The sequence below is a fragment of the Vicia villosa genome, linkage group LG6 (genome assembly GCF_029867415.1).
Source record: "Vicia villosa cultivar HV-30 ecotype Madison, WI linkage group LG6, Vvil1.0, whole genome shotgun sequence".
NCBI classification, from domain to species: Eukaryota; Viridiplantae; Streptophyta; class Magnoliopsida; order Fabales; family Fabaceae; genus Vicia; species Vicia villosa.
The window spans coordinates 163,314,440-163,340,358 of NC_081185.1; the positions used below are offsets into that span (position 1 = coordinate 163,314,440).

Sequence of the window (25,919 nt, forward strand, 5' to 3'; positions counted from 1 at the left end):
TTTACAAATTAAATAGAAAGTTGTTGTCAAAATATGACGAATTTTGTTGTTATTTGATAGTGTATGAATGTCTAAATACAAATTTATGTTGTCATCTATATGTATATGTGTGGTTCAATAAAATATTTATAAAAAACCGAATCAACCGAACCGAACCAAACCGCATTAGTTTGGTTTGGTTTGGTTCGGATTTTTTTTAAAAGCCAACCGAACCAAACCAAACCGCACGATTTTTTCTCTTGCGGTTCGGATGATTTTTTTCGTCAAAACCGCCCAAACCGCACCGCGAACACCCCTACCTACCACCCTTGACATCCAGAACTTTTTTATTTTTTTCATAATATTCAAAATATTTTTGCCAATTTTTTAATTTATTGGTTTAAGTAAAAAAATTGATATAAATGTAAATATTTGGTATGCAAAAAAAAAAAACGCAGACCTCACCAAATAAAGATTCTATGGATTTTTTTAAATTTTTTTTCGAATTTCCACGTAGAAATTCATTTTTTTTGTTTTTTAAAAAAAAATTATTTATTTTTTTAGTCAGGTTGATTTTCTTTTTTTTAAATTTATTTATGGGTAATTTTAAATGCCACATTAACATGCTATTTATTATTATTTTAAGATTTGAAAAATTAATGATTCAATTGTTCTAAATTTTTTATATAAAGTGCATCAATATATCAATGTTATTAATATTATTTTTTAATTATATAATGTGTAATTAATATATTAACGTTATTTTTTTAATTATATATTAACATTATTTTATTATTTTTTATTACAAACTTATTTAAATAATAAAATTGTAACTAGTTACATGTAACTATGTATAATATATAATGTAATTAATTATATTGCAACTATGTAACTAATTATATTGTTCAGTTTTAAAATGGTGCAGCTATATGTTTTTATATTAATTAAGGTTGAACTAATTAAATTTTAACCAAAACATGTAGCTCACTTTGTGGGAGTATGGTTTTTTCTTTTCTTATTACATTTCTATAAAATCTAATGTTTCACTTGGAAATTCGAAAAAAATTTAAAAAAATGCCACGTGGCTTGCTACGTATGCAGATTCTGTTGGAATCTTGATCCAAGGTCAAATTGGATGTAATCTTTATTTGGTGAGGTCTGCGATTTTTTTTTTTAAAGGGGGATAAATCAAAAGACACTCATATGGCAGGGGATAAAAGGTATTTAGCCCTTTTGAAAACACTATGGATTACATAATTTTTTCTAAAATATTGAAAATTTTGATAGTGTAAAATCATCTGTTTTTTAAAATGCTCATGCATTTACCGGAAATTTAGCAAGGCTATGAAATATTCAGTAGTTGTACTTTCCACGGTTGAGATATTGCCGACAATTTTGTAGGATTATGATTGCATCGGCAATTATGTGTGGTCCACAATGAATCTAAACTTGTATAAGCATGGATCATATATTGTTAAAAAAACATTTTAGAATGTCTCAATATTTGTATATAGCAGTTGTGTACTTCAACGGCATGAAATCTCATGTTGATTTTCGACTCCCCAGTGACACCACTAGTATCGTGGTTCTGAAATTCAAATTAGATAATATGTTATCAGTGTTAATTTACATGTGTTAAGTTATGTTAATCCCACAGTAATGAAAGTGATAAAGTGTTATATAATAAATTGTTAAGTTAATATGTCAATAATATACAAATAATATACGAATAATACAAAAATAATAAAATCTACTCAAGTCCCCTATAAGATATGTATGTTATCTGCGATGACAAAGTATAAACCTCAGAATATGGATTTACCAAACCCGTGAGGTTATCTGTAAGTATTGTTATCATCTACAAACGTAGTTGGTCAGTCACACCAGGTGAAGGTGATGACACGTCATCAGAAGGTCCCATAGCATCAAAAGGTCTAACATTATCTGCATGCTTAACATGTGGGATGATGTGGGGGTGTGACACAATAAGGCGCACTTTAAGTAATCATCCACGCAATGCCCAACAAATTGAATCTTCATTGCATGATTTGTAATATCACGGGCACAATTGACAATCCCCATTATGTAGTAGTAATACATGCAACCTCTTGGTTAAAAGAGAAGCGTTGGAGAAGCTACCTGGCAGTGGAAGATTGAATATGGAGGAGACATCAGCCAAAATAATCGCCATCTCGCCAAATGGAAGATGAAATAAGGATATCTCCTTATACCATATCTAAATAAAAGGGGACAACAGTGGAGCGTCGAGCATGGTCAGCAAACAATCCACCAATTAAAGAAGGCTGCAATCATCGAAAAATCACCCAGACCTCCTGAGGCAATTAGACATTTGAGAAATTCTTCATCTTCGTATCATGGGTGGGCACCTTTAACGGTAGGAGGTCTTGTAACAAATAAAGTAAAAACCATCCATTATTTTCAATGTATCAATAACAAAAAAAAAACACACACACATATATGTGTCATAATCTCAATGTCACATGATTGACATATCCGGTGAGCATGATAAAGTTAGTGGGCCATCCATGAAACCCTCCATCAATGTATAGAGACGACTCTGTATCAGTATCAATTAGAGAGGCAACTTTCGTATCAGCCAAAGCAGTCACCTTTATATCAGTCGGAGCAGTCGCCTTCGTATCACTCAAAGCAGTCTTCTCTATGGTATCGGCCAAAGCCTTTGTCTTAGTATGACCAGTCACCTTTGTGTCAGCCACCACCTGCCCGTCATCCTAAACCCTAACATCACGAGTTGTTGTCTTAACATCGTCAACAACCGCATCATCAGATATTTTGAAATATCCAACATGTTTGTATGCATTTTACCGAACTTTTTAAAATCACTGGTAAAAATGCATTTGGTTTAATCGGATTTTTAAAGTTTTCGATGAAAATACATGAGATGTGAGTTTTTATAGGACATTTAAAATATACCCAAAAAAAATACATGTTTTTAACGAAAAATCCGGTATAAAACGTAAATTATCGGTAAAAACACAATTTATTTGTAAAAATCGATAGTTGACTCGAAATCTCTAATAAATTGTATAAATTTTTTAAAAAATTCAAAATATTACAATAAAAATGTGAAATTGACTTTTAGTATGCAAAAGTGATATAATAAAAACATTATAATGGGAATGCTGGGTATGATTGATTGGGACAAAATCTATAATAATTCACGTTCTATTACATAATTCTTCATTTCTTTAAAACATATTATCATTCCTGATGGATCCATGTATCCTAGCACCAAGAAACTATGATTAATATTCTCCTTTATTCTATTATCAAGTGGTTTTTGAGAGAATATCTTATCATTTCTAGTTTTCCAAATGCCTTATGTGACAGTTTTAAGCATGAGTTTTCTCTAACCTTTTTTCTTAGTTTCAAGAGTGAGTCAATTAACTTCATTTGTCAATTGACTTTGCATTCAAAATATAGATGTTCCAATGTTTCCAAATGTGAACAGAAGCTTCAGATTCCATGTGTTATGATGACAAATTCTCACATGATTAATTTATTTCGATAGCATTTTAATTGTAAAACCTAAATATGTTGCTTTTATTCTAAATTTTGATAGATTTTTCTTTAAAAAGATTAAAATATAAATGTTTGTGAATTTTATAAAAAAAAAAGTCATTTTTATAAATTGTTTCCAATAAATATTAAACCGACAAAACCAACTCAATTTACCCGTCAAACCGATTTAACCGAACCTATCAAAAATCAACGGGTCGAAATTGGACCTTAAGAATGAAAATGCGATTTGCATCAAATTTAAAGTTTTGATCCAAAACCAATCTAAATCGACCGATTATATATGAGTCCTTTAATCAAGTTTTGAGGGATATTTAATCTCTAACTCTTGTTTGTGAGGAAAAAAAATTATTAGAAGGGGAACCCTACCCTTCACACGCCTCACAAATTTTTGACAAGGTTAATCACACTTCAAAACCGTCTAATCACACTTCAAAACCGTCTTAAACTTTTGGAAACCTGCGTTGTACTCTCAATTTAACCAAAATTTCAATTCTAACAAATAATATGTAATCAAATAATATTTAATGCATTCTCAATTTAACCAAAGTTTCATCTCTAACAAATGTTTAATGAAATCATACTTAATCATTTAATCGTAGATAATTTTGTATATAATTCGTCTTACAGAAGTTTATCAACGGTCCTGATCACTTTAAATTAAAGGGAGCAATTCACTCTAAAAAATAACTGAGCACAATGACATACATGTATATTAATGTCTGTATTTGTGCTAATATATTTTAAGTATGAACAAAATTCTCTAAAGCGGTCAATTCACTCTAAAGAATTTGATGAGTTAGAATAATCGTTGATAAGTCAAGAGTGATTATAATGTCAACAACTGTTTTTTTTTATTACCATTTGTACTAACTATTCACTGTGTCACATTCACATCCATAGAGTAAATACCAAGTTTTTTGTCACATTATTTCCTTCTAAATTAGTTACTACAAAAATAGTTATCCTTCAAAAAAATAACTAATCAACAATACAATAAATATGCCAAACTAATATACAATTAAATGCAGGAGAAAGGTGAACTTATTTATACATTAATATAAAAGAACTAAAATTACATCTACATTTATTTTGTTTTAATAAATTTTACAATCTTTACAATCTAGCACCTTAAAGAGAGAAGTATTATTAATGTGTAACATAATAAAAATATAGGGTCATGTTAACAAGGACCCCAGACACTGATTAAGGATTTCAAATATAAAAAATATTATTTAAATAAATCAATTACTTAAACTTGCAATGTATTGAATACAAATGTTTTTAAGAAATACTTTTTATTTCTTACAATAGTCAATTATTTTAATTTTCACTACATTTAATAAAAGTATTTAATAAACAAAATATGTCATTTTAAACTCTTAACCAGTGTTAAACTCTTAACCAGTGCCTTTGGGGCGCTCGTTAGCACTACCCATAAAAATAATTGTTTATCACTATCTCATGTTTGAATTCTATTTACAAATTGTTTATAAGAAAAGTGTAACATAATGTTTGAATAGTAGTACGAATGGTTTATGATAAAAAATGTGTAACATAATAATTAGTGTAATATACCAAATAGAAACCCACTACTAGTGCTAGGTATGGCATTAAGACGGAGCGATATTTAGCATTACAAACCTCCCACTCCACCCGCAATCTATTAGAGATGGTTACTTAACATCTATCCTTAAAAGCCGAAACCAAAATATCTTACTAATTTTGAATAGATTGGATGCAAAGTAGTTCCGATTGGATATCACAATTGCAAACAATTGTAAATGTAATTAATGCACAACTTTCCCATGCAAATTGTTGGCATTCTCCAACTAAATTAAAGCAAAATAGCACGATAATCTTTATCTCAACACAACCTATTCCATTATACTACTTTCAAAATTTGTGTATTCACACTGGCTGATTCTACAATCCACATCTCGCAAGGATTTCCGACAAGTGGATCCCGATAATTCAACTACTCAATAACAAAGATTTGATATACAGAGAAAACCAATAGAACCTCCACGTTTATGCAAAAGAGCACAGGTACCACAAAGTTTTAGGAGAAAACTGACAGTTACTGAGTTACACATGCCTATTTCTGTGACATACTAGAGTTTGGAAGTGTAAGAATACATGGAAATGTTTTTACCATTAGATTTTTGTGTACACAAGGACAGTAATCAATTGATCAAATTAAAATTATTTAAGATTTTAATCTTTGTTTTCTCACATTACTGTCCCCGTATACATTCAGAAATTCAATGGCAAGGAAAGTGAGCATATATAATTTTGGAAGTGTATTGCGGAAACGGCCAATGCAGATATGCAAAGTTGTGGCCAAAGTACCAGACAGACAAGTCTAAACTAAAGTTACACAAAAGGATGCCATGGTTGAGTCAAATGTGTTGGAGAGTAACTACCATATACAGAACTAAGTTTATATGCTGTTTTCACCCAACCTTTGAAGTTCGATTACTCATGAATTATGAGTCTTCAATAACGTCTCGAACACCATGTCAATGAATTTACCCTCCTGGAACAAGAAAATTTCATTAGTGGAGAAACTGTTTAGAAAGTTTATACACCAGAACAAGAGAAAATGTAAGCATCCCACAGAAAGGGGAAAACAAAGCATATGTTCATCATTTCGCCACCTATACATACATTCTATTTTTTAAAAGATGGAAACTTTATTACTTTAATTCTCTTGTAAAGTAGAGGTTCAATTTAAAAATTAAAATTATAAACACAAGCCGAATAATGGAAAGAGTTTAATGGACATATGCACCTCTTATGAAAAGAGTTTAATTGACATGCACCATCAGTGTAAATAAGTTTAACACGGTCGTCCAATAAGAAACCACCAATCTTCCAAATCATCCAAACTATAAAAATGCATGACAAAAATCTAATTTCACACTTGCAATAGAAATGAAGTTTTCAACCATCAAATTCGTAAAATCCTTACTTTGTGGTCTTGCCTTATTATTTCTCAATTGCAAATTTCTCGATTTTGTCGCTATCTTACATGAAACAATCTTAATATCAATAGTTTGGATATTTACTATGAACTATGAAGTGTAATTTCTTTCTTATAATAAAAGTCTACTATTTTCAATGTATTTGGAAAGCCTGATTGGGACTGATTTGCAAAAAAAAAAAAAACAAAAAAAGGCTTTCTATGTTGTGCCCTAACTATATTATATTATCCCTCCAAACTTTTCTCTTTTCGCACAATGTCATAATGTTTTATTACCCCCAGAAGAGTAACTGAATAACAGTTTACAACTTAAACATACAAATCAAATTATCAATGCACGAGCAACGGAGGGAACAAAACTAAAATGGAAAAACCATGAAGTACCTGAACCAGTGATAAAAGTGCATCACGGACTTTATCCCTGCTGATAACCGGACTATTTGGCACGGACATAGAAATAGGGGTAAGAGAAGGAGGATTAGGTGGTGGGAAGGGTTGAAGCAGTGGAGTGCCATATTGGTGTGGCAGATTTTGGGAATGATGAACAGCCGCAGTAGGTGGCACAGGTGAAGAAACAGGTGGAATTAATGATAATAAAGGGTTGGGTGCAAGAAAATTGGAAGGCTTAACAAGATTAGTAACCGGATTGCCACTGTTAATTGTTTCAAGAGAAGTAGATGGCATTTGAAGAGAATGTACAGGAGGCAAAAAACCACCGGGAACAGTAGAAGTGACACTTGCAGAATGGTAGGGCTGCTGAAAACTATCTACATTAGAAGCATAGGGTCCAGCAAACCTAGGTGCCTGCAACAATTGAAAATCAAAGGTTTCTAAAGCCAGAGACATCTATAATCATAAAATAAAAAACCAAACATAAAATTGACATTGATAAAGTATTCAGCAAAAAGCCATAAAAAATTGATATGTAGCTAATGACATACATTGAAGAATTTTTCCAATACAGAATCTCCAGTAGCGTCAGTTGCAGTAGCAGCAGCTGAAGATGACTCTACAGGGCTTTCGGTTATGACTGACGCTGGGTTATGTTCCTGAAACTCACTACAGTGTATAAAAACATCAGGTATAAGTGGGGGTATCAAATATATAGATAGCTTGAAGTTTGCACAAGCATAATCAACGGGCAGGAATGATTGACCTTCTCATTGAATACTTTTATCAAATAAAGTTGTTTTCCGGTTTGATATCACAAGTTTCATCACAAACAGAATAGCAAAAATTATGTTGTTTTGAATCATTTAACATATAGGTGGCAGGCAACGCATTGCGATAAAATGTACTGACATTTAAGAAGTTAAAGCACCCTGCATACTATTCCAAGAGATAGGAACAGAAACAACTTAACGTTTTTACAAACTTTCTAAAAATCCTTACCTTTGGTTAGAAGGCATTGTTGTATTTGAAGGTGCCTTTGGGTATGCAGTGAGAATCCTGCAAATTTGATTATGGAAAAATATACAGTTATATTAGCGGCAAATAAGCATCCTGCATTTTTATTACACCGCATAAACAGAGATGGAAAACTAACATACCGATTAAAGAGATTTGCAACTTCTTCAGATTCTTCAGCATTATAAAACCATATACCATTAACTTCTTGCGACGCATTCCGATACAACAAGTATGGATTTTTAAGTTCATACTCAAAATCAAATAGATTCTCCACTAGATTTTCTGCCATAACAAATATCACAGGAAGTAGTCAAATAGGGAATAGATGGCACAGATTCAGAGACACACACATCGACGCAATTAAGAGCAGATACACTTCTAGTAAATATGTTTTCATCGTGGCAATAATTAATTTCGAAGAAATCAGTAGACAATAACATCAAAGACAAACCGGTTGATTGATTCTGATCTATGAAACACAGACACCGAAAACATGACACCGACTTTGACACGTCAATATCGGTAATAATTTGAGAAAACGAAGAATTTAAACGTAATCACAAGTGTCGGTGTCAATTTCGGACACGGACACTGACACACCTTTTGTCAGAGGTGTCCGTGCTACACAGATTCAGATTGATATATTCTTTAAAAAGTGTTTCATCTAATTATCTATCATGGAATTAATATTAATCACATTCGGATATTATTAGTTCAGGAATCAGCAATAGATACAATAACAAGTTTATTAGATTTCACTTTAATGCAATCAGCAAAACAGCAAATAATGATCTTATACAACTATAAAGGATTCTTATACCAAATCTGAAAAACAATATAGAACAAATCTAAACCTGTATTTCTGCGATTCATAACGATAAACTGAAACTGCGGCAGTGCATTCCTGAACAAAAATTACAACAACCGATTCAAGATTCAAGATCCAAGTGAATAACAATGCAAGAGAAATACATCATAGAAATATATCATACCTCTTGACAACAAACAGAGATCCTTCAACATCTTTGCGACTCCACTGATTGGTCTCGATGTTGAAATCGTAGAAGGTGACGTGTGCGGCGGTGAAGAGAATCTCGTCGATGAATGGATCCATTCGTTGGAGAACAGTGAGATTGAGCAACTTGGTGCCGTGCTGATCAAAATTCGGCGTCAATTTCTTAGTCTGAGACATTGAATTTCAGTTCTAAACCCTCGCGGAAAGAAATTTGACTCGAGAAGAAGAGAAGAAGAAAAGAATCTTGACTTGGTTGTTACGAGAAGAAATCAAGAATTGAAGAGTGTGACTCACTATGAACAAATAACCTAACTTGATTCAACTGATGAATAAATGAAAATCAAAGTTGAATCTACTTCGACCGAAAATGCTCGCACCATTTACGTATATATTTTTTTATGACATTCTTATAAATTTCAATACTATATTATTTTTTTTTCCGTCAAAAAATGCTATATTTTTTTTTATTTTATTTTTTTGATAAATTAGTTTTTAGATTATAGTATAGGAGTACAACTGTACAACTTTTTGAGAAGATTTTTATGGTGCAAAGATAATTATTAAAAAAAGTTTGTTTTATCAATTCATTGAATTTGTTCTATTATATTAATTAATTAAATATATAGATTATTTAATGAATTTAGAAAAAAAAATTATATGGGAAATCAGATGAAATAATATTTTTTATTATAAAAGGTTTAAGTAATTTGAATTTTGTTAGGTTATAGGATTAGGCCGATTTTAAGATTTAAATAGCTTAGAGATACTTAAAAATACTTCCGAGTGGGAGTATAAAATTGATTTTTAAATAAAATTATATTTATTTCAGTAATGAACAATAATAGTTTAATATTTTATATTAATTATTTAAGTATTTTAATAATTTTAATATTTTGTATATATTTTAGTTTGATTACTCCATCGAGCGAGTTTATAAATAAATTTTTTGAGGAACGGAATTTTAGAACTTGTTTCAAAAGTGTGTGGTCATTTTTAAAAAGTAAATAATCAAAATTTTACTTTGATATGATGTAAAATACAAAGTACTAATAATAAAACAATCTATTATAATATAAGAAAATTAGATGTTCTGAAAACACATCTTTCACCCATTCTCTTTGCCCTATATCTCATCAAATTAGGGGTATTTGATGTTCAAAAATTACTTTTTGTAACCAAAGATGTCACTTAATTTTATTATAAGTTATAACTACATGGTTAATGAATTATGTCTTTGATTTCCATGATTGAAGAAAATGTTGATATCATTTTGTTCTCTTTGGTTCCAAACCAACTAATCCAAACAAATTTTTCTGTTTTTTCACGTATACTAATGTCTCATCACATCACTTTTTGAATTTTTCTAGTCATTTTCTCTTTCTTCCTCCACAAACTTTTCCTCCTTTCTCTCTCTTCCCTCGTTGTTCCTCTTCTTCACGTTTCTAACACTCTCTCTCTCTCTCTCTCTCTCTCTCTCTCTCTCTCTCTCTCTCTCTTTTCTCTTTTTGTTTCATCTCTTTCTGTCATTCAAATTTCATCTGTATCTCTTCTTTGAACCTATGTGTCTTTCCATCACAACCGCAAAATTGTGTCTAAGAAGGCGGAGTTCAAGTGTAAATTGACGTTGGCGTTATGGTTATAGAAAAGAATGGTGTGTGAATCAGTTTGCGGTGAAAAGGCACACAACGGAGACAGCATCAAGTGGGTTGATATGTTGAAACTCATGAAAATGCAGTTGTCTGTGATTAGGATTTATTTATGCAGCTTATTAGATTAGGGTTTTTTCAGTGATTGTTTTATTTTTATGCAGATTATTAGATCTGTTTAGAGTAAAAGAGTCTGAGAAGTTTGCCAATAGAGTGAAGCACCGAAGGATGGCGACAAGGACTAAACCTTGAATCATATACCAGTAGGTGTGTTCTTTCTGCGCCTTTTGTCTCCCAATATTTGTCTTATCGATATTTCATGAAATTAAGGTTTGATGCTCCTGCTAATGTTTTTGGTTCAACCATGTATCAACAAAGTGGAATGTTTTCAGTTGTCTTGGCTCATTCTCCTCCTTGATTTAATTCATTCTTCTGGATTTGGTTCGTCGGACAACTTTTGTTGTTAGTGTTGTGTTGAGTATGTTTCTGTTGTTGATTTGGCTGTTGTTGTTGTGTGAAGGTGATGTTGTTGTTGTTTAAAAGTTATTATGTTTTAACTTTTAACTTTTTATGTTTTAATTTTGAGTATGGGATTGATCATAATTTAATTGAACTTAATACATTTATTGCGCAGACTGAAAAGAATAGAGGTGATAAAGGAGGATTTGGTCCGATAACACTAATGGGTGGTTTTTAAAACTATTGACAAATCCATTATAGTGTTAAATCTAGCTTTCATAACATAAAGAAATGAAAACAAGATCTAGAACCAAAAGGTTCTAATAGAGAAAAAGAGGGGGAAATTGCGGCATATTATGATCTATGAAGATAGAAACACTTGTGATTGAAACTATTGACAAATCCAACCAGGGGATCATCAACTTCCAAAATATTTTCAAGCCTGCAAACAACCACAAGAACAACATCAAAAACAAAATAAAGAAGACCAAGGAGAATCCTAACAGAAATAACATCACATAAAATAAAGATACGAGAATACCCCTTGATGAAGCAATAAACAAAGAAAAACAAAGTTTCATCAATAACAACAACATTGGCAATCCTACAAACAATCTACGGGACATAATAATGAAAAATAAAGGAAACAAATCTAGAGTTACCAGAAAAGAGCTTTGATAACCAAGGTATCCACATCACGAATCTAAAAATTAACCAAAAACCTCAAAAAGATAAAATGCAAAGCAAATCGAACAACGACATGGATAATAATATATCCGAAAATAGAAAATACTGGTTATCAATAGGAACAAAGATAAAAGGTTTCAAAAAAAGGATAAAGGAAAGGAAAAATCAACCAATTACTTGGATATGATAACGATCCTTAGAGAAATATCCAAACCATAAAGAGTCTTACTACAAAAAGCTTTGACATCATGAAAATCTCAACACAAAACATAAAATCAACCATAATCTCCATAATGACGACATGTAAAGTAAATCAAGCCAAGAAAGGAACTGATGATAATAGGAATCGAAGAGAAGACAAATGAAAAGACATAAATAAAAAAGTTACCTGAAAATAAAAAGATCCATTGAGTTATAAACAAAAGTCTTAGGAATCTAAATGGATGTCTCTAAAGCATGGTTGGATAAAATGCAACATTGGTGCAAGCCTTGCAGAAAAAGGTAAATGGGATCTATGATCGATTTTCATAAATGACAATGGGAAAATGATGTCCGCTAGCGCCTACTACATATATGATAACGATAACCCATTAATGGGTGAAACTATGCCTATGAAGAAGGCAATAAAGATAACTATGCATTGTTGTTTCCCATAGATTTATTTTGAAACTAATAGCAAACCCCTCGCAGAGATGATGCAAGGAGATAAGAACCCTAGAACTAATTAGAGTATGACGTGTAACTACATTCATAGGAAGATGAATTGGTTTAAGAGAATTAGATTTTCTCACACAAAGAGAGAAAACAATATTATAGCTCACACTCTTGCAAAAAAAATGCCACTTAAATAAACAACAAAATATGGGTTAAAGAAACCCTTTATTGTACCAAAGCCCAAATTAACAAGGATTTGAGGCCTGATAAATAAAATCCTTTTATTTTTTGACAAGAATAATTATCCAAGGAAAAAAGGATTAATTACTTATTAGTATGTCCAAAGATTGTATTCAAGTATATAATATGGAACCAATTTGAAACTAAAGAATCATATTATTATTGTCATCATCATAAATTATAAAAATATATGTAATTAGAACTGTATATTAACATGATAAAACTTATAGATATTGTGACCAAGTTCATTATCATATAAAAAATTGGAAAGAAACTATAACGAAATCTATTAGTGTTGGGGTTGGTGTTGGAGTTGGTAGGATGATTCCTCTTATAAATGGTGGAGCTTTTAGTGTGATTTCCTTATACACAGTGCATCTAATGTAATTCCTCACTTAGGTGGTGACACTATTTTGGTTCTTCTTAAATGTGTTGAAGTTTATACAAGGTAAGTGATAAGAATGTGTAAGATGGACTATTAAACATGAATCATGTTCTTCTTCCAAAAAAATGTCAGACACTATGTGCCGAACAATTTAAGTGGCGAGATTAATACAATAACAAATAAAATGAAGATAAAGTAAAATGACACAAGGAATTGGTAACCCAGTTTGGTGCAATATCACCCACGTCCAGAGGGGGTCAAACCAAGAAAGAAAATTCACTCTTAATAGTAAAAGTACACATTTGTCTTAGTTGAACCCTTCTAGTTCAAAGCCTTTTTTTCTTAATACTACCCGTGAATTTCTATTCAGGACTCCCCCTGAATATTAGACCCCTCTCACTTTCTCTCTAGCAATTTTCTAAGTGTTTAGACAATTACAATATATTATGAATGATGAAACTAATTACAACTAAAAAATAACTCTATCCCTCTATATAAGAATGAAACTAGTGAATAGAGTTTCACAACTTAACAATGAAAACACAAAGATCCAGAATACTAAACATGTGTTGCTTGTTGTCACAAGGTCTGAATCTTCTACATGGAGAACTTCTCCTTAAATTGAATTAGTTGCATGGCCCGTTAGGGTTTTGAACAATACCTACGCTTGAAGCAAATCCAAATATAGCAATACATTAATCTCCATTAATTTGATTTGCAATCTTTTATATAGTAAATCTCCATAAATATGATTTTTTTTAAATCTTGAAAATTGATCTTTTGGAAAATCTTTCCTTATTCCAAAGAGCACATAAAACAATCAAACAATTAAGGAAACAAATCAGGCGCGAGATTCACTTTAGTGTTGGTTGGCTTTTGAGGCCGGATGTTCCTCAATGTGTGGGACATATTGTCTATTATTTTGAGCTCATGGAGACGGGATGTATCAACATAATATCATGGAATCTTGCATCACATGTTGTCTTTAAAATTATGCTAATCAAATGTAACAACAATCTCCCCATTTGGACAATTTTAAGGAAAATACAACATGTAAGATGTGAAACTAAAAGATAATGACAAACTTCATGGCATGTCTCAAGAAAAGATAAAAGAATATAAAAAAATAAATATCATATGTGGATGATATGCTCTAAATATTTTGAGGATCTACGGAAGTGGCATAAATTTATCTACATAAAAGTTGTCTTGCATAACCATAATTGCTCATCAAATTTGTTCTCCCCCTAATTGGCTCAAAATGGGCAGGGGAAAATAAATAGCCATCCAAAGAGAGAACAATCCAGGAGAGACAGAAAACTATACTAAAATATAAAATAAAAAACAAATGGAACCAAACCAAAAGGGTATAAGGAGTCGTTATCCTACCTTGATGGCTATTAAACATACTTCAAAAAAACCCACTCAGGGGCAAGGAACATCATAACAAAAAAATCATTAATAACAAACTTCAATATCAAGAGTCTTCAGATGAAACAGATTCATATCCATCTTCACTTCCACCAGTATCAGCCTTAATCTTATTATCATTCTACTCCTCAATGTTCTTGGCATTATTCTGTTCAATAGCCTAGGATATAGATGCTTCAACTCCCTTAGGACTCATCATCTTGATCAAGTCATCCATCTTGTTCTTTCTAACCTTTGAGGTGAAAATGACTTCTTGCAATGACTTAGACACTTGCATCAATTCATGCAACATTTAGCTTCAGGAAGAACTTTGTTGGTTAACGAGAACTCTATTAATTTCCCAGTCTTCTCACTTAACGTTAATGACCATGGGATCGTCATTATGAGGATGGATGCCAACTGCATCTTTCTCTAAGAAGGCGGTCGTGGTTTATGGTGTTTGGTACTTGCCTTTGACATCAATTTTAGGGAAGTTTTCTATGCTCAGGATCTGGCGAGCATACCTTATTTCGGCAAAAATAGTTTCCCCGCCCCTGGTGAACCCTCCAGCTATGGTGTTTAGCGTGTGTTAAGCATCTTTAACACCTTCGCCATGAGGCACCTCTTTGGCCTTGTTGGGTCTGGGGTTTCCAGCGTCGTCTTACCCTCGCAAATTAGACTTGTGTGACGAATGGGAGGAGTCACCCTTCACATATTTCTTGAGGCTTCCCTCCTGTATTACCTTTTCAATTTCTTTTTTGAGATGAAAGAAATATTCAGTGTGGTGTCCCTTGACTCTGTGGAACTTGCACCATCTTCTTGGCTCAAGGCCCATGACATATGCCTTAGGCGCGGACAGTGTAGGGATATTATACAGGTGGAGAACCTTGCATAAGATTTGTTCATGGCAGGTATTTAGGGGCGTGAAGCTCTTTGTCGCCTTGCTTTCCCTTTTGAACACAATTTTGTCCTTTATGGATGATGTATAATTGCTCTTCCTCTGGGGATGTAATCTTTTGGAGTTATGAACACGCTCATTTATCGCGTGTATCTGCAAGTATACAGAGTGTATTAGGGTAATTAAAAGGTTGTCGAACCCATAGAGACTTAATTGTCAATATATCATTTTTATTGTTACAATGTTTGTCTTAGGCTAACATTTGAAGGTTTCAAATAAGCAGAACAAAATAAAATAATAACTTTGAAATAATTCATGGAAATAATACTAGAATGTGGCTTTCATCGAACAACAATACTCTTATTATTTCTAATTAGGATTACTATGGGGCAATATGTTCTACCTTGAAAAAGACTTAATTGAACAGTAACTGCCGCTTTCACGTATTCAGAACTGAGTTTTACTCTCTAATATTTATTGTGGTTGTCACATTCCACAGCTGCGTACCGCGTTAAGTAGTAAATCCTTTTTTAAGAAATGGTCAGAAGGCATGGCCTAAGACGCGTTCAAAAGGCATGTCTGTCAAGAGTTGGTCCAGGTTCTGAACCTTTTGATTATATGATGATTGACACCTTCTGGTGTGTAATCAAGCTTCTGGATAACCAACATTATAGGTTCTAATGTTTAATGCTTGGACTTAAGACAGTAACTAAACTAGGTTATAATACTCATAGTGTTTTGATAGTATGTCAGGTTCTAGGGTGAAGACCGGACATCTCTAGTCAGACTCTAATGAGACACCAATGGAGAAGTATTCATTCTCTATAATTCATTCTGTACTTCAAAAATTATTTTGTGAGTCTTGGGGTCAGGGGGGAGACTCTGAACAAGCTTAAATGAACTTTAAAGTATTAACATATTTAGAGGGAGCTGGTTAGCTTGTCTGAATTTGAGTTTTATGGTGATTACCCAGTATAAATTGTTATATCAAAATACATGGTTTTGTCATCATTAAAAAGGGGGAGATTGTAAGAACAAGATTGGTTCTACATATGACCTTAGGTTTTGATAATAACTTTACACGTTGTCTCAAGAAACAATTATATACACTAACCGTTTTCTTTCTAGTGTGTGGTTGTTGCCTTTCAGGTTCTGACTCTATTAAGAAGGCATGTGCCGTCATCATATTATGAACTCAACACTCTGGAAGAATACTAGTGTTGTGTTACAACGAAAGTCATGTTTATGGAATTTTACTTATGCAACGGTTCCAAGGAACGTTAGTACAAGAGCTTTAGATCGTGAGTTTGTAAGGGAAACTTTGGAGGCCTTTTAAAGCTTTACTTCTATGTCCCATATTCTGAAGATGCTCAAGACAAAGGTTCTGATGAATGAGCTCTGAAGATCTGAATACATAGCTTCTAAATAACATGTGCTGAAGACTTTGAAGATAAAGGTTCTGCTGAACAAGCTCTCAAGACTCAAAGACTTAAGTTTGAGGATTCGAGTTCTGATCATTTACAACGTTCTTCAATCAACATACAATCAGAAGCCTATGAAGACTTAAAAGATCAAGGACGACTTGCGTGAGATGGTGAGCATAAAAGTACTGACATAAATTGTGACCTATACTCTTATAGGGTAGCATAAGGACAATCCAACCTGTACTTGTTATCTACCATTTCCACCATGACCGTTGGGGACTTTATAATTGTACTTTGCATTTCCAATTCTACCCTTCAACAGATTTATCCTTCTCTATAAAGGAAGCCATTGGAAGAATTTGAAATTGACGATTCAGCTCTACAAAACTACACCAAAGCGCTGCACAAACTCTGTTAGAGAAATTCTTTGTATTGTTTTGTATTTTTAGCAAGGAGATTTTGTTCGTATCTTGCTTATCAACACTTTTGTGCTACTGTACTTAAACATTATGTAATCTGCTTATTAGAAGCATCTTTGTATTACTCACACTTAATCAACTTGATTGATTGTTTCCTTGGGGGACTAGGTTCTTGTTAGAAGTCTTGAGAAGAGTGTGGTTGCTGTCATAGTGGTTTCACGATAAGGATCAACTGAATTTTTTGGGGTTGTCAGCAAGGTTGATTGAAGCTTATTATGGTTGTTTCCTTGAGAAGGCTAAGTGTTAGTCAGGAGTCTCATGAAGCATTGGCTGCAGTCAGTGTGGCTGCCTGTAATCAGTTTGATTATAGTGGATTAAGTCCTTATTAAGAAGGCGAAATCACATTGGCGGGTGGACTGGAGTAACTTAGTTAACAGTGAATCAGGATAAAAAATAATTGTCTTCATCCATTTTTATTCTTCTATTAACCTTGTGTTTTGAGTTGCAAAAAGATTATATTGGGTGCAACCCAATTTAAACCCCTCATTTCTTGTGTTTCTCGCACCTTCACCGCTCCCTCATAATCAGGTGAAATTATTGACCACATATCCTTCAAGGGTTAGTGGAGGACTCCATCTCATTTGAATAACGTCCTTACACGTCATCAGCGCCCCCAGGCGAGTCTTAAGTTTATCGCCTGAACGATACAGCTCTTGGGCGAGGGCGCCCTAGTGTAGGACCTTCACAAATATAACATTAAAGTATATGCATCCATTCACACTCCTAAGTGGAGCGTAATGCAATGAGATTAGTCTAGAAGGAGACGATTTTATGCTATGGGCGTAAAGAATGGTTAGCAGTATGCCTAACCCGTAAATGTAAGCTCGAAAGTGAGAGAAAGATCGATCGGACGTGATCTAACCCGCAAGCTGGGCTTTAAGCACTAGTTGGCAGATGTTCTTCTCGTAAACCATTATCTCTGATTGGTGAACATTAATCGTAAAAGTAATTATGTTAACATTCTCGCATAGTAGGAGGTTAAGAGACCTCATATACTTTAATTTAATTTTATCCTGTAAGAACTAGAATTTTAGTGTTATAATAGTTCTGGATAACCCTTATAGCCAGTACAGAGTCCACTGAGATGTAACATCTCACTCCATTTTTGTTGATTATTTCAGGTGAACAAGTATCAAATAAAGGTAATGGCAAGATGGCCTGAAGGACGTGAAGATCTCGTTACCTATCTTTTGTATTCCAGTGTGTTCTGTTTCAGCTTTCTCTTGACATCTGAAATGATTTATGTACTATGTTTTGGATATAGTATTGTACATGTATTCGGATGTCATTTACCACTAATGTTGTACTCAGTACCATTTTATAATATCTTAAATAGTATGATTCTAAATGCAAATTATTCTAAGTGTCATAAATATTACTGCCTTATTATAAATCCAGCTTTAGCAATAATCTACAATTTTAGCATTAGAAATAATCTATCACAAAGCCTTCTAGTTGTTTCATTTGAATATCCTCTTCATGCTCATAATACTACTTTAGTTTCAACCCTAGTGTAGCAGCAAACTTCTTCAGAAGATTTATAAAATCACATCTGACATCTGTAGATAAATGTGGTTCATAGCTTTACCACATTGTGTTGTTTCTCCTTCTGTCAATGACAAGGGCATATTACTGTAACAAACAAGGAATCATCCAAATCCTAAATGCCATAAAAACTCTCTTGACCTGGTATAGCATAAATCTGGTGTCACAGTCCACCAACAGAATTCGTTGCTTGAATATAGTTGCCATTATATTCGAGCAACCCAAACCAGGAGCTCTTAAACAACTTTGGTAGAAAAAAAATGCACAACATAGATAAAGGACCTAGGAGAAAGGACAGATTCAATAGGGAAAAACTCTTATAAAAAAATCATGAAGGAAGAAGAAAATTCAATATCATAAAAAAAAAAAAAACTACTTGGGAGATGATAAGTAATTAAGAATGATCAGCTACTACAAGCACCTTGGATGCAGAAATATCTTATTTAGTAAAATTCATTTTAAATTATGATACATTTCCTAGGCTGATTTAAAAAAATGATTCTAAATTCTAAAGCTCCCAACAATAAATAACTATTGAGTGAAGGTTTACAACAACAAAACTCTTCTATAAGAAAAAATTGAAGAGACTGCCTGTTGCCTAATCCACTTAAATCAGAACCATCTCTAATGGCTGGCTACTGGCTGGCTAGCAAGCACTTTTAAGCTAAGAAGTAGCCAGTGGAAATTGAACACGGCGGTGTTTCTTATCCAATAAGATATACTCCATGAATTCCAAAAGTTCCAAAGAAATCTTGGGAGGGTTAGGAAATCATTATGCACGAATAGTCCATCCCCGCTGAGCAAGGGCAGTAATCACTTGAGTAGCAGCTTCTGCTGTGTCATTCAGTGGAGGATAACACCAGCTTTCAGCTATCTGTATTTTCAAAACACAAATTAGCAAAAGGCAACATTAATTCGTGCATTTGCCTTGAACAATAAAATAAGAGCAAAAGCGTCATGGTTTGTTCATTCTGTTAAAACATTCTGAATTAAAAGAATGATTTCAATTTGAAGACACAAAAAACATAGAACATTCCAGGACAGCTTGCAACTCACATTTTCCATCCCAGTGAACGGCCGAGCAACTCCTTGCTTCTGCAAAGAGTTTTGGAAGTCAGCAAACTTCCATGTACACAGTTCTGCTCCGATTACATAAACAGGCTTCCTGTAGTAAACGATATGAAGTCATGGCACTGATAATTTCATTTAAGTAGTGTTTTAATAACAGGAAATTCTTTCTTTCATTTTGACTTTTAATAACAGGAAATTCTTTCTTTCATTTTGACTTTTATTTTTTGAGATGCATGCTGACCATCATTGATCATACATACCCAGTACTGCAGGCCTCGCTCAACATACTAACTGAATCAGCTGTGATAACAAAGGCATCAGCCCAGGCCAGATGTCCCATATGTGGATTTGGACCTGAATGTAATAAAAATAATTAGAGTAAGTAATCTCCAGTACCAGAACAGGCAAGTTGAATTTCCTCTCTTATGATTTAAGAATATGATCACTAAGTACCTTCACCATCCCATATTTGGACCTTAGGATTTGTGAAAAATTCTTTGACCAAAATTTTGGAGATCTGCAATGAATGGAAACTTGAATTATTATCAGATCATAATTGAATTGATGCCCCCATCCCACTAGATAACATCACTTATACACTCTCAAGACCATATCCTATTTCAGTATTTTACAGACAAATCTCCAACCATGAGCATGCTCATGGTAAAGGCCAAAACAGATAATAAGTTATAACTTCATCCAACCTATGAACTGAGAAGGCAAAGAGAATAGTACAAATTGCACGATTTACCTTCTCTGGAGTTCTTCTAGAGAAAGATATTCTGATTGTCCCACAACTCCATAGAACATTCTGAAGCATAACCACTAAATTCTTTGCAAGATCCACACCATAAGGACAATTGCCTAACCGGGAAAAAAGATTTAACATTAAGACGAATGGTATAATACAAGGAGACGGCGTCACTAATGTATGGTTATATTTCACCAATGTTAATGCGTAAAAATAAAGTTCCAAGAAGAAAATATAGGCCATATAAATATTTGAAAATTTTAATGTTCAAGTCAGCTTATTTAAGGTTTCAAACAAATGAGCTTTACATATACAAAATTGACCTACTTAGCTTTGATAAATTCTCAACTATGCCCTGCAATACACAATACATAGGGAATGCAATTCCTTTTCTGCAATTAAAGCATGGGCTATAGAGTCATTTAAAGAAACCTCCAATTTGAAAGGAGTCATCAAACTAGAGAGAAGAAAAGAGAAATTCCTATCACAAACTAATGAAATGACCGACCAGATTTTCCTACAGACGTTGACAGCAAACTTAGTTGAAAAAACCAACACTAAGAGACTTATGGGTCTAACATAATGCGCATTTTCACCCTTTTAAAACAAAGGTTGTGCAATCATCAGGTGCACGAGCATGATGCTTATGGTAATACCAACTTTCAACATATACTAAACTACACAAATCTTAATGAACATTATAAAATTTCACAAGGTACAATAGGAAAAGCACAACAAATCACTTAAAGGAAAATAAAATACCTGTAGGTCCCCCAATGTTAACCACGAGCAAGGGCTTTGGCAAAGTAGCTAACTCATCATGCCAAGCAGATGCAGCAACCCTAAGAGCAGCCGAATCAGCTTGATGAAGTGCTCCCACAGTAAGAACCTGCAATCATGTAAAATCAGCGACCTTCAAAATAGGACAAAAAGTAGAACATCTCCGTTTAATATACGACAACCACGACTGTGTTAAACCAACAGCCACCCACACAACTGTACTACCTACCACGTTACGGCCAGGAGGTTCCCACGGAGTGACCCACCGCCGAAGAAACCAAGGTAATTGCAGTTGGGCATGAGGAGTAAGGGGGTAATAATCATGGAGGGGAGTAATCACAAGATCAAACCTATTCAGGAGGAACCTTGGATGTTGTATCTGAATTGAGCATGTAAAAGAGTTAGACAGCAACATACATAACGTAAGCCACTATGCCTTCATTTATTATACGTAATCCATGCACATATGGACAAGTTAAAAAACATGCACCAGAAAAATAGACAATTTCATGTTAAATTAAACCTAAAAAAGAAGCAAAGTACCCTACAAGTGAGTCATTATGAATTCATGAATAAAAAGCTTCTGAATCTCTGATCACATTTTCTTAAATGCAAACAACCCCATTAGTTGCATTTACTAATAGTTTCTTAAATGAAAATCTCTGATCACATTTTCTTAAGCAATCAATATGCACTCTGATGATAGTGAATCCATAAATTAAATCAATGTCCATGCTTTGATTCAAGGGACACAAAAAGAAAGATTCAAGAGCAAAGTTTAACCTGAACAAGAAAAACATTTTCCGAAGCTAACCGTTTAATCGAAGTGGCAACAGAAATGGTGTCTCGTCCAGACGCAACCACCAACAAAGGACCATCTCTAGAGATTAAAAAAAAAAAACAGCAATTCATAAAAAGCCATTCTTTCTTAAACAATACATTCAATCACGACAAAAAAAACAAACACAACACAACACACTTATAAAATGTTTCACGCGCCATTATCGCAATGCTGTGAGCATCAGCTTCTAATACATCAGATATACCTGAAAAGTGAACAAAACTATTTCAATGTGATCATTAGAAACAATCAAAGTTAAAAGAGAAATTGTTTACCTACCATTACCAATATTGGAATTCAATGATTGAAACCGTGAATTGCCACAGATTTTTCTTACAACGGAGTCTAGTTTTTTATGGATTGAAACTGGAAGCCATTTGAACCACCTATTGATTCCTCCTTGTGGCCTCGTCACACGCTGAAACCAAACCACGTAATCTATATGATTCAATCAAATTGCTATAATGCGAAAAAAAGAAGAAAAAAACGAACACTTACGTATAAAGAGATGCGATTGGAGAGACCGAGAGCACGAACCAATCCAATGCTCTGATTCTCAGCACCGGCGAAGCCGTTTCCGATGACAACGACTCGCCGAATTGCACCGTCTAACATCTCCGACATCGCTCGTTTTTTCCATTCCATTCAAATTTGGAACAAAAAGAAGGGGAAAAGAAAATAGTCTCCAAAACCCGGTCCAAACCGGTCCGGTTCGGTCCAACGTAAACATTTGATTTTCTATTTATATATCTATATCTAAATGTTTATTTTTTAAATTCTAGTGTTTGAAAATTGAAAGAAAGAAGGAAAAATTTGTTGTGTGTTGTTAGAGGAAGATGTGGGCGAGTGCAGAAGGTGGTGCTCCAGAGGTTACTCTGGAAACTTCCATGGGTTCCTTCACCATCGAGGTATTTTCCTTTTAGGGTTTTTGGTTTTTCTCTTCAGCTTCATGAAAATATTAGGGTTTTAATTTTTGTTTGTTTGTTTTGGTTTGGTTTTTAGCTTTACTACAAGCACGCACCTAGAACTTGCAGGAATTTCATTGAACTGTCTCGTAGAGGTTACTACGACAATGTTAAATTCCACAGAATCATCAAGGATTTTATAGTGCAAGGTGGGGATCCTACTGGGACAGGAAGAGGAGGAGAATCCATATATGGGTATGCTTCAACTCATCCTCATCATCGTCTTTTTAGGTCATTTGATGAGTTATTAATTGGATTTTTTTTTTCTTCCATTTTTTGTTGTTGTTTATGATAGTGCGAAATTTGAAGATGAGATTAAACAAGAGTTGAAGCATACTGGAGCTGGGATTTTGTCAATGGCTAATGCTGGTCCTAATACTAATGGCAGTCAGTTCTTTATCACTCTCGCACCGTGCCCCTCTCTAGATGGTAATGTTATTTCCTCCTCTTGCTACTATGCTATGGAAATTTATTAATATTTGTAGAAGCAAAGAATTTTTTTGTGACACTTGTTGTACTAGTGTTATAGAGTATCAAACACTGATTCGGAAAAAAGTGTTCAAGCTAGGGAGAAACAATTTTTTGAGTTATATGATTTGTGTCGTACTAGTGTCAGATACCGTGACATGTCTAACCTAGTGGTGTCTGTGGTTCGTAGGTTGTGTCTATTCGGAGTGTCTTAGAGTGTCGGACACCGCGAGACACCTATCTCTAGTGGTGTCCGTGGTTCATAGGTTGTGTCTATTCAGAGTATCAAAGTCAAGGACAATTATTTTGGAGATACTTGCCTGGGTTATCTGACATATGTTGTATGATTATCATACTAGTGTTGGATATTGATACATGTCGGACATTGCGGCACACCTATCTCTAGTGGTGTCTGTGGTTCATAGATTGTGTTTATTCTGTAATTCATATGTCAAAATGACTATGAAGATAGCTTCATGTTATATTTCTTATATTTTCTCCTTTTTGGGTAGATAATGCTGAATTTAGTACATTTTTTCTTCTTGCTATAGTTTCCTTGACTAAATTTGTTAAAGTATATACTTAAAACAAGGGTCTCTCTTTTAAAAGCTGTTTGTGAGTTCTCTAATATAACCTGAGTTCGAGGTAAACATAAACTTACAGTTATTACTTACTACAAACTGCTAGAGTAGACTTGGGTAATTTTTAGCTATAACCTTGGTGTCATGATGGTTAGATGATCGAGTTTGGTTGGTTAATTTGTGACTCATCATTCTAATCCATATAATGAAACTTTTGGAATACCTACTAATATCCAGTTTTTTGTTTCTATTTTATCCAGGAAAACATACAATATTTGGGAGAATAAGTCGGGGAATGGAAATCATCAAAAGACTTGGCAGTGTTCAAACAGATAACAATGATAGGTATGTTGAATATATTTCCTTATAAACCATTTAAAGATACTATACATATATGAACCAGCGATCTTGCCTAGAACAGCATAATGTCGCTTTGTGATATACTGATATAGGGGATCATAAAATTACTGGTATTGGGTATATGATATTGATATGTTGGGTGTCCTGGAAAATGTTGGTCGTCTCATCTGAGGAATTGGTTTATGTATTGCCTCATGGCACAGTCACAAATTGTTTTCATGATTTTTTCTGCAAATATTCAATTACAAGGGAAGTTTTTGGCCAATGAATGAAGATTTTGGCTATGCTAATGGATCACAATTATATTCAAACCTCATGGGTACAAAAGATACTTACAAGTTACAATAAATATGGTTTTACTCATAAAATGAGTTTGGTACAAGCTCGATAATTACTCACAAAGTTGTTCGTATATATGCTACAGCACCCATCTCTATCCATGTTTGTACACATGTTACATATTATGAGTTTTCTTTGATCTTCCTTTATGAACTTCTTGAAAAAACTATTGACACGATTCTTCATTTTCCACTTATTCAGGCCCGTTCATGATGTGAAGATACTACGGACATCAGTCAAGGATTGAGATGAGTTGCATGGTATGATGCGGAGAAATCAGAGTTTTATTATCAATCCTTGATATAGTATTGGTTGCAAAAATGTCTTGGCATATTTGGCTTCATGATTAAGCATAAAAATTGTATTTTTTGGCATTTGTTTGGCCACACAATCAAGAGTCAAAGACCATGTTTATGACCTATTATTTTAGGACTGTACTTCCAAGTGCTAAAGAGATTTGGGTCTTTTAGTTTCTGTTTCTGATTTAGACTTTAAAGCTGATCCTATCTTGAAAGAGTGACATAAGTGTTGTATTGTGCACAGGCACAGCATTTGTTTTGAATTGAATCATGCACCACCTTTGATCTAATGATACAGGCTTTACACTGAATCGAAATCCAAACGATGCTCTGATGCACCAACCAATCTGTCAATCATCGAACAACAGTAGCCAATCAAAGTGTAATTTGAACCACATTTTGATTGAGGGGAAATGAAGAACGGAAAAGAAAGACAGTGCTGCAAATTCTTGAGCATGAACTTTGAAGTGAACTTTGAAACCATGGATGGAGAGTTAGGAATATCATATCTCGAGGAAAATATGGACATGGACTTAACAGAAGTCTGTCACAATGGAGTCGAAAGACAAGCGACTTTTATGTTATCCACAGGATCTTTAATTAGTTTGTTAAAAAAAGCAATAAATTAAACTAATTTGCATCAAAATAAACTAAAGAGAATTTTTTTTTTTCATCTCTTAATATCT

At 33.6% G+C, this 25,919-nt stretch overlaps 3 protein-coding genes across 4 annotated transcripts; 1 reads left to right on the forward strand and 2 right to left on the reverse strand.

Annotated features, from left to right (window-relative positions):
• Positions 1-5,401: 5,401 nt before the first annotated feature.
• LOC131610947 (mRNA-decapping enzyme-like protein) lies at positions 5,402-9,330 on the reverse strand. Its single transcript, XM_058883050.1, has 7 exons — positions 8,929-9,330; positions 8,791-8,840; positions 8,077-8,218; positions 7,919-7,975; positions 7,468-7,585; positions 6,911-7,330; positions 5,402-6,079 (listed from the first exon to the last, which is right to left on the reverse strand). Exons 1-7 carry the CDS (start codon positions 9,126-9,128, stop codon positions 6,023-6,025), a joined length of 1,044 nt encoding a protein of 347 aa, XP_058739033.1. The 5' UTR covers positions 9,129-9,330; the 3' UTR covers positions 5,402-6,022.
• Positions 9,331-19,155: 9,825 nt separating this feature from the next.
• Positions 19,156-23,006, reverse strand: LOC131610948 (mitochondrial fission protein ELM1-like). 2 transcript variants are annotated; one of them, XM_058883052.1, is made up of 11 exons: positions 22,720-23,006; positions 22,501-22,639; positions 22,360-22,408; positions 22,164-22,260; positions 21,610-21,759; positions 21,363-21,489; positions 20,601-20,713; positions 20,303-20,366; positions 20,110-20,203; positions 19,835-19,943; positions 19,156-19,652 (listed from the first exon to the last, which is right to left on the reverse strand). In XM_058883052.1, exons 1-11 carry the CDS (start codon positions 22,864-22,866, stop codon positions 19,551-19,553), a joined length of 1,191 nt encoding a protein of 396 aa, XP_058739035.1. In that variant the 5' UTR covers positions 22,867-23,006; the 3' UTR covers positions 19,156-19,550. The 2 variants fall into 2 exon arrangements, with proteins under 2 accessions (XP_058739035.1, XP_058739034.1); XM_058883051.1 differs by having other exon boundaries at positions 19,158-19,652; positions 22,360-22,426.
• LOC131610949 (peptidyl-prolyl cis-trans isomerase CYP18-2) lies at positions 22,971-25,523 on the forward strand. The gene is made up of 5 exons (XM_058883053.1): positions 22,971-23,129; positions 23,224-23,381; positions 23,482-23,615; positions 24,496-24,580; positions 25,136-25,523. Exons 1-5 carry the CDS (start codon positions 23,058-23,060, stop codon positions 25,179-25,181), a joined length of 495 nt encoding a protein of 164 aa, XP_058739036.1. The 5' UTR covers positions 22,971-23,057; the 3' UTR covers positions 25,182-25,523.
• Positions 25,524-25,919: the final 396 nt, after the last annotated feature.